At 70.4% G+C, this 12,609-nt stretch overlaps 1 protein-coding gene across 1 annotated transcript in view; it reads left to right on the top strand.

Annotated features, from left to right (window-relative positions):
• Positions 1 to 12,609, top strand: part of KMT2D (lysine methyltransferase 2D) — a gene marked incomplete at its 5' end in the record, with an annotated part of 25,726 nt that overhangs the window by 7,259 nt on the left and 5,858 nt on the right. Inside the window, 18 exons of the mRNA XM_026055447.1 lie at positions 200 to 389; positions 850 to 924; positions 1,743 to 1,847; positions 2,144 to 2,335; positions 2,679 to 2,763; positions 2,866 to 3,110; positions 3,421 to 3,494; positions 3,575 to 3,625; positions 3,770 to 5,479; positions 5,824 to 5,997; positions 6,086 to 6,234; positions 6,536 to 8,607; positions 8,864 to 8,987; positions 9,078 to 9,165; positions 9,366 to 9,432; positions 9,556 to 9,788; positions 9,873 to 12,254; positions 12,429 to 12,572. Coding sequence (XP_025911232.1) covers positions 200 to 389; positions 850 to 924; positions 1,743 to 1,847; positions 2,144 to 2,335; positions 2,679 to 2,763; positions 2,866 to 3,110; positions 3,421 to 3,494; positions 3,575 to 3,625; positions 3,770 to 5,479; positions 5,824 to 5,997; positions 6,086 to 6,234; positions 6,536 to 8,607; positions 8,864 to 8,987; positions 9,078 to 9,165; positions 9,366 to 9,432; positions 9,556 to 9,788; positions 9,873 to 12,254; positions 12,429 to 12,572 — 8,160 coding nt within the window. The remainder of the gene's footprint in view (positions 1 to 199; positions 390 to 849; positions 925 to 1,742; positions 1,848 to 2,143; positions 2,336 to 2,678; positions 2,764 to 2,865; positions 3,111 to 3,420; positions 3,495 to 3,574; positions 3,626 to 3,769; positions 5,480 to 5,823; positions 5,998 to 6,085; positions 6,235 to 6,535; positions 8,608 to 8,863; positions 8,988 to 9,077; positions 9,166 to 9,365; positions 9,433 to 9,555; positions 9,789 to 9,872; positions 12,255 to 12,428; positions 12,573 to 12,609) is intronic.

Raw genomic sequence — 12,609 nt, 5'->3', positions numbered from 1 at the left:
TGGGTGGGTGGATGGAGGTGGTGGTGCTGGGATGGATGGGTGGGTGGGTGGATGAAGGTGGTACTGGAATAGATGGAGATGATGCTGGGATGGACGTGGGACAGCGGGACTGCAGGACCAGGCTGGGGTGGCTGGAGGAGGGACAGCGCCGGGGCGGAGGGGGGCTCCCGCGGCACTGACGGGACCTTCCCTTCGGCAGGAGGCGTTTTTCGGGAAGGCGCTCATGGACCTGAGCCGGAAGGCGCTGCTGGCGGCGGGCGGTGTGGGGGACGGGGCCACCCGCCCCTGCCTGGGCCAGGGCGCCCCACGGCCCAAGGGGGACCCCAGCATGGCCGGGGCGCTGCAGGGTGCCCCCCCTGAGAGGAGGGAGACCCCCACCCACCCCCGAGGTGAGCGTCGGTGGGACCCAGCCCCCAGGGTTGTTGGGGGCTGCCGGGGACCCGGGGGTTGTTGGAGGACTCTGTTATTGGGGGGTTGCTATGGATGTTGTGGGTTGTTGGAGGACTCTGGGATTGTTGGGGGTTGCCATGGATGCCAGGGGTTGTTGGAGGTTGCTATGGATGACAGGGGTCATTGGAGGACACTGGTGGCAGCTGGGAGTTGCCATGGATGCTGGGGTTGTTGGAGGGCGCCGGGGTTGTTGGGGGCTGACATGGGATGCTCCAGGGTTGTTGGAGGACTCCGGGGATTGCCATGGACACCGTGGGTTGTTGGAGGACTCTGGGGGTTGTTGGGGGTTGTCATGGATGCCAGGGGTTGTTGGAGGACTTGGGGGTTGCCGGGGGGCGCGGGGGGCTGCCGGGTGCCCCGTGAGGCGGCCTGGCCCCGCTGAGGCCTGGCACCCGGCAGGGGACGACAGCACCGACGGCAGCGCCGCGGCCCCTGACGACGACGCCAAGGACGAGGCGAAGGCTGAGGACCTGGGTGAGCCCCGGGGACCCCTGGGGATGTAAACGAGGCCTCGGGCATGTAAATGAGGCCCCGGGGTAGCACGAGATTTATTGTCGGCAAATGAGACGCCCCAAAAACAGTCCTCCCGTGGCCATCGAAACGCGGCCTAGACCGTCTCTTTCTATAACCATAGAGATGGGTGCAGGGCGTTCTCTCCGGCACAGCAAGGCGTCTCTATGGCTAAAGAGTACACTCTAGGCAGGGCGAGAGGGCGGGGTGGGGACTCTATGGTATCCCAGCATGCTTTTCTAACGTCATGACCATAGAGTTGCCGCCTAGTTGCGCCCCCCGGTGGCGGGTCCTCCACTGAGGCGCCGAGGGGGGTCGCGTCCTCCCCGGGACCCCCCGCACCGAGCGAGCTGGGGGGCCGAGGGGCAATGGAGAGGGCTATGCCCACACGGGGGGGCAATAGAGAGGGCTGGGCCCCTCCCCCCCGGCCGGGTCCCACTGGGGGAGCAAGAGCTGGGCCCCACAAGGGGCAATGGGGAGGGCTGGGACCCCCGGCAGGGCCCGGTTGGGGGGTGGGGGGGGGGTCAATGAGCTCCAGAGTGGTGTGGAGCCGGGGTGGGGGTTCCTGGGGGGATGCGGAGCCAGACTGGGGTCCTGGGAGGGGGCTGAGCTAGGATAGGGGTCCTGGTGTGGGGGGGACTGAGCCAGGGTAGGGGTCCTAAGGGGGTGCAGAGCTGGGCTGGGGGTCCTGGTGGGGGGAGCTGAGCCAGGGTGGGGGTCCTGGGGTGGGTGCTGAGCCCCAGAAGGGGTGCCGAGGGTATCATGCTTCTTCCTCCTCTCAGGGGCCGAGGAGCCGAAGGATTCCCCGGACCCAGGGGATGCCGAGAAGCCGGCCACCCCCGGCGAGGGCGCCCTGAGCTCCGACCTTGACAAGATCCCCACGGAAGGTGAGTCCGCCCCTGTCGCTGCTGGGGGGAAATGGGGCATGATGTCCCCGAGCCCCCGCGTGACCCCAGCGCCTGGCCCCGCTCCGGGGGGCAGAGCGCAGGGAGCTGCAGCCAGGCCATCACCTCCCTTCCGACACCTTTTAATTCCCTGCGAAGGGCATAAGAGGGCTGATGCTGGGGGCAGTCGGTGCCAGGACTCCTGGGCTCCTTTCCCAGTTCCCAGCAGCGTGCAGGGCGAGCTTCGCGTGGCATGCTGCCCGCCATCGCTCAGCTCCTCTTCTCCCCTCCCTGTGCAGAGCTGCCCAAAATGGAGAGCAAAGACGTCCAGCAGCTCTTCAAGGACGTGCTGGGCTCCGCGGAGCGCGGGGAGCAGCCCCTGAACTGCGTGGCRGCGGGCATGGAGGCCGGCGTCGGAGGGCAGGACCCCAGCCGGGCGCAGCTCTCCCAGCGGCCCTTCCTGCAAGGAGACCTCCAGCTGCCAGGACAGGGTGGGTGGAGGTGGCGCGGCCCCRGAGCCCAGAGGCGGCACCTTGGGGGAGCCCTGGCGGGAGCAGGGAAAAGGGCAGGACTCGCTTCCTGCCTGGGGAAAGCCCGCGTGCCACATCCTCATCCCCGTCAGGGCTCTGCTCTTGCCTTTGAAGAGCAGCGTCAGTGTAGCGAGAGGGATCCTGACTCCTGGGTTGTCCCTACTGCCCTGAGAAGGAACGTGGAAAGCGTTTTGGTGCGCGGGGAAGATCTCGTATTGTTTGAGGGCTGCTGGGGTCCCAGGGAGAGGTGCTGGGTTGTGCCCCAGCTCTGCCCCCCTTGCAGCCCCTCCGTCTTCCCTTGCAGGGAGTGTTTCCCTGGGGTCRCTCTCCGGCACCGTCTCTTTGGAGTCATATTCGGGAGTCTGCCAGTCTCCGTTCCTTGATAACAGGTATGTGGGGGATCAGGGGAGCTGGTGTGCTGGGGCTGGTCCTGTGGGACCCCCTCTTTCCCCATGCCCGGCCAGCCCGTGACACCCTCTCCCCCCACGCAGGGAGAGGAGCGGCTTCTTCAGCCCGGACCACTGCGAGCCCGAAAGCCCCTGGGCCAGCAGCTCGGCCGCCACCACCCCCTCGACACCCACGACGCCCACCACGGAGGGCGAGGGCGACGGCCTGTCCTACAACCAGCGCAGCCTGCAGCGCTGGGAGAAGGACGAGGAGCTGGGCGAGCTCTCCACCATCTCGCCCGTGCTGTATGCCAACATGAACTTCCCCAACCTCAAGCAGGATTATCCAGGTAGGGCCCTGGGGGGGGGGCCTTGGCTGCCGTGGCCGGAGCCGGGGATGGAGCTGGGTGCAGCGTAACGCGTGTGGCCCCACAGCTGCTGCTTGGAGGAGAAACCCCATCCTCTCTGGCTTGGGGTTTGGCCACCAGACTGAGATGCTCCTTGCAGCAATCAGGGGGACTTGGTGCAATCTCCTTGATATGGGCCATCTGCTAATGGAAACGGGAACAGCCACCCGCCCAGGGTCAGGGCGGGCTTGTTAGGCACAAACTAATGTGCTATTTCTCTCTGTCTTGTCATTTCTCCCCGCTGAACTCCCAGACTGGTCGAGCCGCTGCAAACAGATCATGAAGCTCTGGAGAAAAGTCCCCGCCACAGACAAAGCCCCCTATTTGGTGAGTGTCCGGGCATCGCCGGGGTCGGGGGGAAACGGACCTCTGGGGCTGCAAGTCAACTGGCTTTGTGTTTCTGTTAGCAAAAGGCCAAAGATAACCGGGCGGCTCATCGCATCAACAAGGTGCAGAAGGTACGTGCTGGGATGGCTGTCCCGGCCCTGGGCGACCCGGAGCCCTTGGCTCCTGCCCCGTTAGCCCCTTCCCCAGCCCGCGGGGAGAGGACACACGAGTTCCCGCAGCCCCCCGTGGCCCTGACGCCCCGGCTCTCTCTGCAGCAGGCCGAGAGCCAGATCAACAAGCAGACCAAAGGGGAGGGACTGCGCAAGCCCGAGAGGCCCTCGCTGCACCTGCGGATCCCGGTGCCGCCGGGGGCACAGCCCGTCTACATCGGCAGCCCACCTGCCGCAGGCGAGGGCTTCCTGAAGCCCCCGGCAGGCGCCGGAGCGGGGCCGGAGTCGCCCAGCGAGCTCTTCCTAAAGCTCCCGCCCCAGTCCCCCGCCCAAGTGCCTTCGCACGATCCCTACGGCGCGGCGCCTGCCTACGCGCTGGAGCCGCGCTTCCCCTCGCCCTTAGGCCAGAGCCCCACGGCAGGCGCTGCCTTCCAGCCCTTCCCTGGCCAGCCCCAGCCCCTGCCCGGCCCCCGCGCAGTCCCCGGCTCCCAGCCCCCCGATTTCCACCCCACGCCGCCCGGCACCCCCCGGCACCAGCCCGGTACCCCCGACCCCTTCCTGAAGCCCCGCTGCCCCTCCTTGGACAACCTCTCGGTGCCGGGGAGCCCCGGGGCCCGGCCCCCCGAGGCTCTGCTCTCGCCCCTGCCCTTTGGGGAGCAGAAGAAGGGCCTGGAAGTGAAGAAGGAGGAAGGGGGGGCCCTGGGGGTCTGCTCACCCGGGTATGCCCCCACCACGGGCTACAGCGACTCCCCGGGCGGCCCCCACGTCTCCGCAGCGGAGCTGAAAGCGGCCGATGTCTTCAAAGCCCCCCTGACCCCACGGGTCTCTCAGGTAGAGCCGCAGAGCCCGGGGCTGGGGCACCGGCCCCCCGACCCCCATCCCCTGGCCCCCTCCCCCCCCGGCCACCCCGACCTCTACCGCCAGTCGCCCTACTCGGACCCCTACTCGCAGCCCCCGCTGACGCCCCGGCCGCAGCCCCCCGAGGGCTGCTGCGCCCTCCCGCCGCGCTCCCTGCCCTCGGAGCCCTTCTCCCGCGTCCCCGCCAGCCCCCAGTCCCAGTCCAGCTCCCAGTCCCCCCTCACCCCCCGGCCGCTCTCCAACGAAGCCTTCTGCCAGTCGCCCGTCACCCCCCGCTTCCAGTCCCCCGACCCCTACTCCCAGCCGCCCTCCCGGCCCCAATCCCGGGACCCCTTCACCCCCCTGCACAAGCCCCCCCGGCCCCAGATGCCGGAGCCGGGGTTCAAGGCGGTGCCGCTCTCGCACAGCCCGGCGGCCGGCGGGGGCTTCGGGGGCGCCCCAGCGGGCGAGCCCCACGCCAAGGCGCCGGGCGGGCAGCAGCCCCCCTTCGCCCGCTCCCCCGGCGCCAGCGTCTTCCCAGGCGGCCAGCCCCCGATGCGCTTCACTTTCCCCCCGGCCGTCTCGGAGCCGCTCAAGGGCTCCCCGTCCCACCAGCCCCACGGGATCAACAGCCATTACGTCCCTGGCAAGCCCCAGAGCTCGGCCTACGCCTCGTCCCCCGGCTTCCACCAGGCCGGCAGCCCGCTGGGGCCGGGCGCGGCGGCTGCCGAGACCTACAGCCTCTCGCCCCTCCGGCCCCCCTCGGTGCTGCCCCAGCAGCCCCCGGCCGCCCCGCAGCAGCAGGACGCCTCCGTCGCCTACCTGCCCCGAGCTGCGCTGGGGCCGCCGGCCGACAAGAGGGAGGAGGCGGCCGCCGGGCTCTCGGCACCCCCGAACCGGGACCTGGCCGAGCTGCCGAGCRGCCAGGACGGGGCCCTCGGCACCATGAGCCAGTCGGAGCTGGAGAAGCAGAGGCAGGTGAGGGCTTGCGTGCGGTCGCCTGCGCTCGGGTCGCATCTGTTCGGGATTCGGATGGGACACGAGGGTGGAACGGGAGCCTGTGTCGCGATGGGACTAAGGGTCTAGTTCTGGGCTTGTCGCTGCTTCCCTAGAGCTATGGAGAGRGTCCAGGCACCCTGATGGGGGGGAATAGACTGGCATAGCCAAAAAAGCGGATGCTTGAGGTATCCGTTTCTGTTTGCGGGTACTATGGGGTCCTACCATAAGCTGCTCCATCTCCCTGCCCCGTGTGGCTCACCCTGCCCATGTCCTCATGCCTGGGTTGGGTCTGCCCTGTGCCCTAACGCTCGGCTTCTCCCCAGCGCCAGCGGCTCCGTGAGCTGCTCATCCGCCAGCAGATCCAGCGCAACAGCCTGCGGCAGGAGAAGGAAAGCGCTGCCGCGGCCGCCACGTCGTCGCCAGCGGGCTGGGCCCCCGAGGCTGGTAGCCAGAGCTTCGAGCTGAACCGCGGCATGGTGCCGTACCAGCCGGCACAGGTACCGGGGGTGCAGGCAGCGCRGGGAGGGATGGGGGGTGCTGGGAGGGACGGCCGGGATAACGCCGTACCCTTCCCTGCCCTCCCAGGACAAGAGCCTCCTCGGGACACTGGCCACTGCGGCCGGCGGGGGGAAGCTGCCCGGCTCCGTCATGGTGCAGGCAGCGTTCGCGCAGGACGAGCGGCTCTCCCGGCCCCCGCCATCTGCCACGCCATCCGCCCTGGACATCAACGGGAGGTGAGTGCTCGGAGAGACCCAAACGGGCCGTTCACGGCGACGGGGCTGGGCTCATCCTGCTCCGGGGTGGTTAGAGACTAGCCGGGTGTCACCCCAGCAGCAGCCGAGCTCCTGCTTGCGGGATTCGCTCCCGGTGGGATGGGGGTGGCCACGCTTTCTCTGGATGCCTGGAGCGGTTTGGGACACCCTGGGGCATCCAACAGATGTTGGCAATGTGGCGGCGGCTCCGCGGAGCGGAACTTTGGGTGGGTCTGGGCCGCGGGTAGTGCCGAGCCGGTCCTGACGCCGCGGTGTCTTGCAGGGCAGCGGTGGGGCCCCCCCAGGCCTTCTACCCCCGCGGCGTCTTCCAGGCGCCGTCCCCGCAGCAGCACCTCTGGCAGCAGCAACAGCAGGCGGCCGCGGCCCTGCGGCTCCCCGTCGCGTCCCGCTTCGCCCCGCCGGCTGCCGGCACCCCCGTGGGCGGCCTGGGCGCCCGGCTGCCGGCACCCGCCGAGCCGGTGCCTGCCTCGCCCAGCGCCCTGGGCGCCCCTTTCATCGAGCTGCGACACAACGTGCAGAAGGGACCCGGCGGGGTCGTGGGCTCCCCCTTCGCCCCCCAGCCGCCCAGGCCGCGGTTTTTCCTGCCGGGGGATGAAGGCGCCCCGCAGGGCCTCTGCGCCCCCGTCATGCCCATCCAGGCGCTCCCCGCCCCGGCGCTGCAACCCCCGAAGATGCCGGTGGCTCTGCCGCCCGCCTCCCCGCAAGGCGCCGAGATGAGCAACAGCCACCACCAGCCTCACGCCAAGGCGGCCGCCCCCGCGCCCGGCCTGGAGCTGCAGCACGTCCCCCCGCGCCCGCTGGCCTCCGGCGCTGCCCTCCGCCCCGAGGGCCCCAAGGACAGCCCCGTGCCGGACCCCGCGCCGGCTCCCGCACCGGGCAAGAGCCACCTGAGCCTGGAAGGGGGGCGGCTTCCCTGCGAGGTCCCGGTAGAGCCCGATTTGGACGATGACTTCGGCTCCCACAAGGACCTGGAAGATGACGATGATTTGGCCAATCTGAGCCTGGATCCGGATGTGGCTAAAGGGGACGATGACCTGGACAACCTGGACAGCCTGGAGACGGCGGACCCCCACCTCGATGACCTGCTGAACGGTGACGAGTTCGACCTGCTGGCCTACACCGACCCCGAGCTGGACACTGGCGACAAGAAGGACATCTTCAACGAGCACCTCCGCCTGGTCGAGTCGGCCAACGAGAAGGCCGAGCGCGAGGCCCAGCTCAAGACAGAGCCACCGGCACCCAGCTTGAAGCTCCCTGACCCCGGGGACAGCAAGGACACGGCTCCAGCTGCAGAGGACCGGGAAGCGGCCAAGGAAGGGCTGGTGCCAGGGGTGGGCTTGGCGCCTGCTCCAGGCCCGCCGGGCACCGCGCTGGCCCCCGACCCAGCCTTCAAGACGCAGGGCCTGGAGGCAAAGGCGGGCGCGCTGCCTGCCGACGTCAAGCCCAAGCTGGAGGACGGTTGCCTGAAGACGTCTCCCTGCCAGTTCACCGCCGGCGGCCCCGAGCGGCTCCCAGTCCCCATCAAGTCGGAGGCCCTGCAGGGCACAGATAAAATCTCCGTCTCCCTCGGACTGACCCTGAAATCAGGCCAGACCCTCCTGAGCCCTGGGGCTGGCCCAACTCGCCTTGGCTTGACTCACTTCCCGAGCAGCGGCCATGCCGGCGTCCCCGTGCTGGACAAGGACCCCTACGCTGGCCCCGGCCGCGGGCTGGCCCCAGCCCAGCTGGGCAGCCAGAGCAGCCCCTTGCTGGAGAAGTTTGAGCTGGACGGAGGCGCCCTGGGCTTGGGCAGCGCCCGGCACTCGCCAGCCGATGACCTGGACAAGATGGAGAGCTCGCTGGTGGCCAGCGAGCTGCCTCTGCTCATCGAGGACCTGCTGGAGCACGAGAAGAAGGAGCTGCAGAAGAAGCAGCAGATGTCAGCCCACCTGCCCCGGGGCGCCCCACCGCACCTCCCGGCCCCGGGACACCCCATGATGCACGCCACGGCACCCGGGCAGCCCCCCGAGGGACAGGTGCCCCGCCTGGGCGCCCCCCAGCCGCCCCTCCAGCTGGGGCTGATGGCCCGGCAGCAGCTGATGCAGCCGCAGCAGCCGCGGCTCGGGGTGCCGCAGCAGGGCCCGGCGCTGCCCGGCCACATGGGCATGGCCCCGGCGCAGCCCCACGTCCTGGCGGCCCCCCACGGCGTGCAGGTGGCCCTGCCGCAGCAGCAGGGCCAGCAGCAGGTGCTGGTGCAGAAGCCGATGACTGGGGTGCAGCCACCCGCCCTGGGCCTGAAGCCGCCCCAGCTCGTCATGCAGCAGCAGCTGGCCAACAGCTTCTTCCCGGACACAGGTAGGGGCTGAGCGCGCGGCGCTGCCTGGGCTGGCGCTTCGAAGCCGGCCCCGGCTGCAGCAGGGAGACGTCCCGGGGAGCAGCGAGGGGCTGGGGCAGTTATCTGGGGGGCCGTGCCAGGGCGTGGGGCCGTTACGGCCGCTCTCAGGTCGAGGATGCGGGGCTGCAGCCTGGCCCGGGTGGCAGGACACCTTGCTGTGCTGCAGCGTCCCCAGTGCAGACGGGGATTAACCCCAGGGTGACTCTCTCCTTGCAGACCTGGATAAGTTCGCTGCTGAGGACATCATGGACCCCATTGCCAAGGCGAAGATGGTGGCGCTGAAGGGCATCAAGAAGGTGATGGCTCAGGGCAGCATTGGTGTGGCCCCGGGTATGAACAGGTAAGGGGCACGGCGGGCAGCGGGCACGGCCTGGGGTGGGCAGGGCGCCTCGGCCCCAGCTCATTCCTTGTCTCTGCGTCGACCCCAAAGGCAACAGGTTTCCCTGCTGGCCCAGCGGCTCTCGGGAGCCCCGGCCGTTTCCGAGATGCAGAACCACATGCTGGCAGGAGGCGGGCAGGTGAGCATGGTGTTGCGGGGCGCGGAGGAGACAGGGGGGCCCCCGCGGAGCTGCCTGGCTTCGCCCTCAGCACCCTGCTGGGGCAGGAGCTGCTCTGGCCAGTGGGTCTGTGGCACCCTGGGGCGGTGGAAAGGGGACAGGAGAGCACTGGGGACAGGGCACGGTGTGTCACGCGTCACCGGTGTTCCCCTCTGCGCCAGGAACGGAGCGGCACCGACCCGACTCAGGCTCGCCCCAACCCACCCACCTTCGCGCAGGGTGTCATCAGTGAGTACCGCGATGGCGTGGGGGGTGGCATGGGCCAGGCCCCATCCTGCCCGCGCAGCCCCGCTGGGGCCAGGCTGAGCAGAGAGGCCCCTGCTGAGCTGAGCCCTCTCCGCCGTCCCGCAGACGAGGCCGACCAGCGGCAGTACGAGGAGTGGCTCTTCCACACCCAGCAGCTGCTGCAGATGCAGCTGAAGGTGCTGGAGGAGCAGATCGGGGCGCACCGCAAGTCGCGCAAAGCCCTCTGCGCCAAGCAGCGCACCGCCAAGAAGGCCGGGCGCGAGTTCCCCGAGGCCGACGCGGAGAAGCTGAAGCTGGTGACGGAGCAGCAGAGCAAGATCCAGAAGCAGCTGGACCAGGTAGGGCTCTGCGCGCATGCCCGCGCGGACGGCCTCGGCCCTTGCGGAGTGCCGCCGGAGCTGACGCCCCGCTGTGTCTGGCAGGTGCGGAAGCAGCAGAAGGAGCACACCAACCTCATGGCCGAATACCGCAACAAGCAGCAGCAGCACCAGCACCAGGCCTCGGCCGTCATGGCCCTGAGCCCCTCGCAGAGCCCCCGCCTCATGTCCAAGCTGCCCGGGCAGCTCCTCTCGGCGCACGGCGTCCAGCAGCCGCTCTCGCAGCCGGCAGGGGCTGTGCCAGGCCTCGGCCAGCAGCCGGGGCAGCCCGGGGGCCTGCGCCTCCCCCAGGGCGGCGTGTCCATGGCCGTGCAGCAGGGCCTGTCCTTCATGGGCCAGCAGGCCGTGGGGAACGCCCCCGTCCCTGGCACCTCCAACACCTTCTTCCCCGGGAACCCTGCGCTCCGCGGGCTGGCCGCCGATAGCCGCTTGATGCAGGAGAGGCAGCTCCAGAGGATGCAGTTGGCCCAGAAGTTGCAGCAGCAGCAGAACATGCTGGGGCAGGTGTCCCTGCAGCAGCAGCAGCCAGGTGTCATGGGACAGGCGTCGATGCAGCAATCGGGTGTCATGGGACAGGCGTCGTTGCAGCAGCCAGGCATCATGGGACAGGCGTCGTTGCAGCAGCCAGGTGTCATGGGACAGGCGTCGATGCAGCCACAGGGCATCATGGGACAGACATCGATGCAGCAACCAGGCGTCATGGGACAGGCGTCAATGCAGCCCCAGGGTGTCATGGGACAGGCGTCGATGCAGCAACCAGGTGTCATGGGACAGGCATCAATGCAGCCACAGGGTGTCATGGGACAGTCGTCAATGCAGCAACCAGGCGTCATGGGACAGGCGTCGATGCAGCAGCCGGGTGTCATGGGACAGGCGTCGATGCAGCAACCAGGCATCGTGGGACAGACGTCGATGCAGCAATCGGGTGTCATGGCACAGGCCTCGATGCAGCCGCAGGGAATCATGGCGCAGACGTCGATGCAGCAGCCGCAGGGCATCATGGCGCAGGCATCGATGCAGCCGCAGGGCGTCATGGCACAGACATCGATGCAGCAGCCGGGCGTCATGGGACAGACATCGATGCAGCAGCCCGGCGTCATGGCGCAAGCCTCGATGCAGCAGCCGGGCGTCATGGGACAAGCGCCGATGCAGCAGGCCGGCCTCGTGGGCCAAGCCGGCTTGCTGGGGCAGCAGCAGCAGCAGCAGCCAGCGGCGGCCGCCCCGCAGCAGGGCGCCGTGGGGCAGCCCATGGTGCCGAAGCAGCCAGGGCTGATGGGCAGCCAGCAGGGCATCCTGGTGCAGCAACTCTCGCCCCAGCAGCAGCAGCAGCAGCAGCAGCCGCAGCCAGGCTTGCTGGGCCACGCGCAGGCACCGGTGCTGCAGCACCAGGGTGTGCTGGGCCACCCGGCGCCCCAGCGGCAGGTGCTCCTGGCCCCCCACCAGCAGCGGGTGCTGGGCTCGCCCCAGCTGGTGCCGCAGACTCCGGGGATGATGGGGCACCGGCTCGTGCTGTCCCAGCAGCTGGGGCAGTCGCGGGCGCTGCTGACCCCGCAGCAGCCCAACGTCGTAGCGCAGCACGCGGCTGCCCAGCCGGGCCTCCTGGGGCTGGGCCAGGGGCAGCCCCAGATCCAGCACTTTCCGCAGCACGGGGCTCTGGGCCAGGCCCCCTCCGTGCTGCACCTGAGTCAGGGAATGCAGCCGGCCCCGGCGGTCCTGGCTGCCAAGGACCAGCCGGGAGGGGCGGACGGCAGCGCCCTGCCCGCCGAGGGCACCGAGAGCGGGGGGCAGCTGCACGGGGGCCCCCAAGAGCAGCAGGGAGCCCTCAACGCCCCGGGACTGGGCGGCCCCGAGCCCCCGGCCCAGCTGGGCCTCCCGCCGGTGCCGAAGCACCAGGCTGAGYTGGGGCAGGGCCAGCAGCTCCTCTTGGCCTCCCCGCAGCCGGGCGTCCTGGGCTCGCAGCAGGCGCTGCGGGTGCCCCCGGCACAGCCGGGCGCCCTGCTCCACCAGCCGCTGCAGAGCCCCGTGGCGGGGGCCGCGAGGCCGGAGCTGTCCCAGCAGCACGGGGACGCCGCCGGCCCCGCCACGCTCCCGGCGGGTGCTGCGGAGCCGGGCTGCGGCACCGGCCAGGCGCAGGGCATGGCACTGCAGCCAACGCCGCGGCCCCCGGGGCAGCCCCCCGAGCAGCCAGGCAAGGGGCTGCCGGGCGCACTGCAGGGTGCCGGGGGCCAGCTGCAGCCCCCGCGCCTCCAGAGCCCCGGGCAGCACAAAGCGGGGCCGGCGCCGCAGCCCGGTGCCGTGCTCCCCCAGGGCCTCCTGGGCCAGGTGCCGGCGCCGGTGATGGGCCAGATCCGAGCGCAGCTCCAAGGCGTCCTGGCCAAAAACCCGCAGCTGCGGCACCTCACGCCCCAGCAGCAGCAGCAGCTCCAGGCCCTCCTGGTGCAGCGGCACCACCAGAGCCTGCTGCAGCAGAGCCAGGCGCTCCGGCAGCCCGGCCCCTTCCCTGGGCAGGCCCCGGCGGCGCCGGAGCAGGGGGTCCCCGCGGCGCGCCAGCCCCCGCGGCCGCTCTTCCAGGTGCGGCCGGCCGCCCCGCAGCAGCTCCAGGCCCTCCTGGTGCAGCGGCACCACCAGAGCCTGCTGCAGCAGAGCCAGGCGCTCCGGCAGCCCGGCCCCTTCCCCGGGCAGGCCCCGGTGGCGCCAGAGCAGGGGGTCCCTGCGGCGCGCCAGCCCCCGCGGCCGCTCTTCCAGGTGCGGCCGGCCGCCCCGGCGGAGGCGCAGGCCGGCT

The sequence above is a fragment of the Apteryx rowi genome, unplaced genomic scaffold (assembly GCF_003343035.1).
Source record: "Apteryx rowi isolate R43461 unplaced genomic scaffold, aptRow1 scaffold_999, whole genome shotgun sequence".
In the NCBI taxonomy this organism is placed as follows: Eukaryota; Metazoa; Chordata; class Aves; order Apterygiformes; family Apterygidae; genus Apteryx; species Apteryx rowi.
Note: the sequence above shows the minus strand (reverse complement) of the source record. Positions and strands in the feature narration are given on the sequence as shown.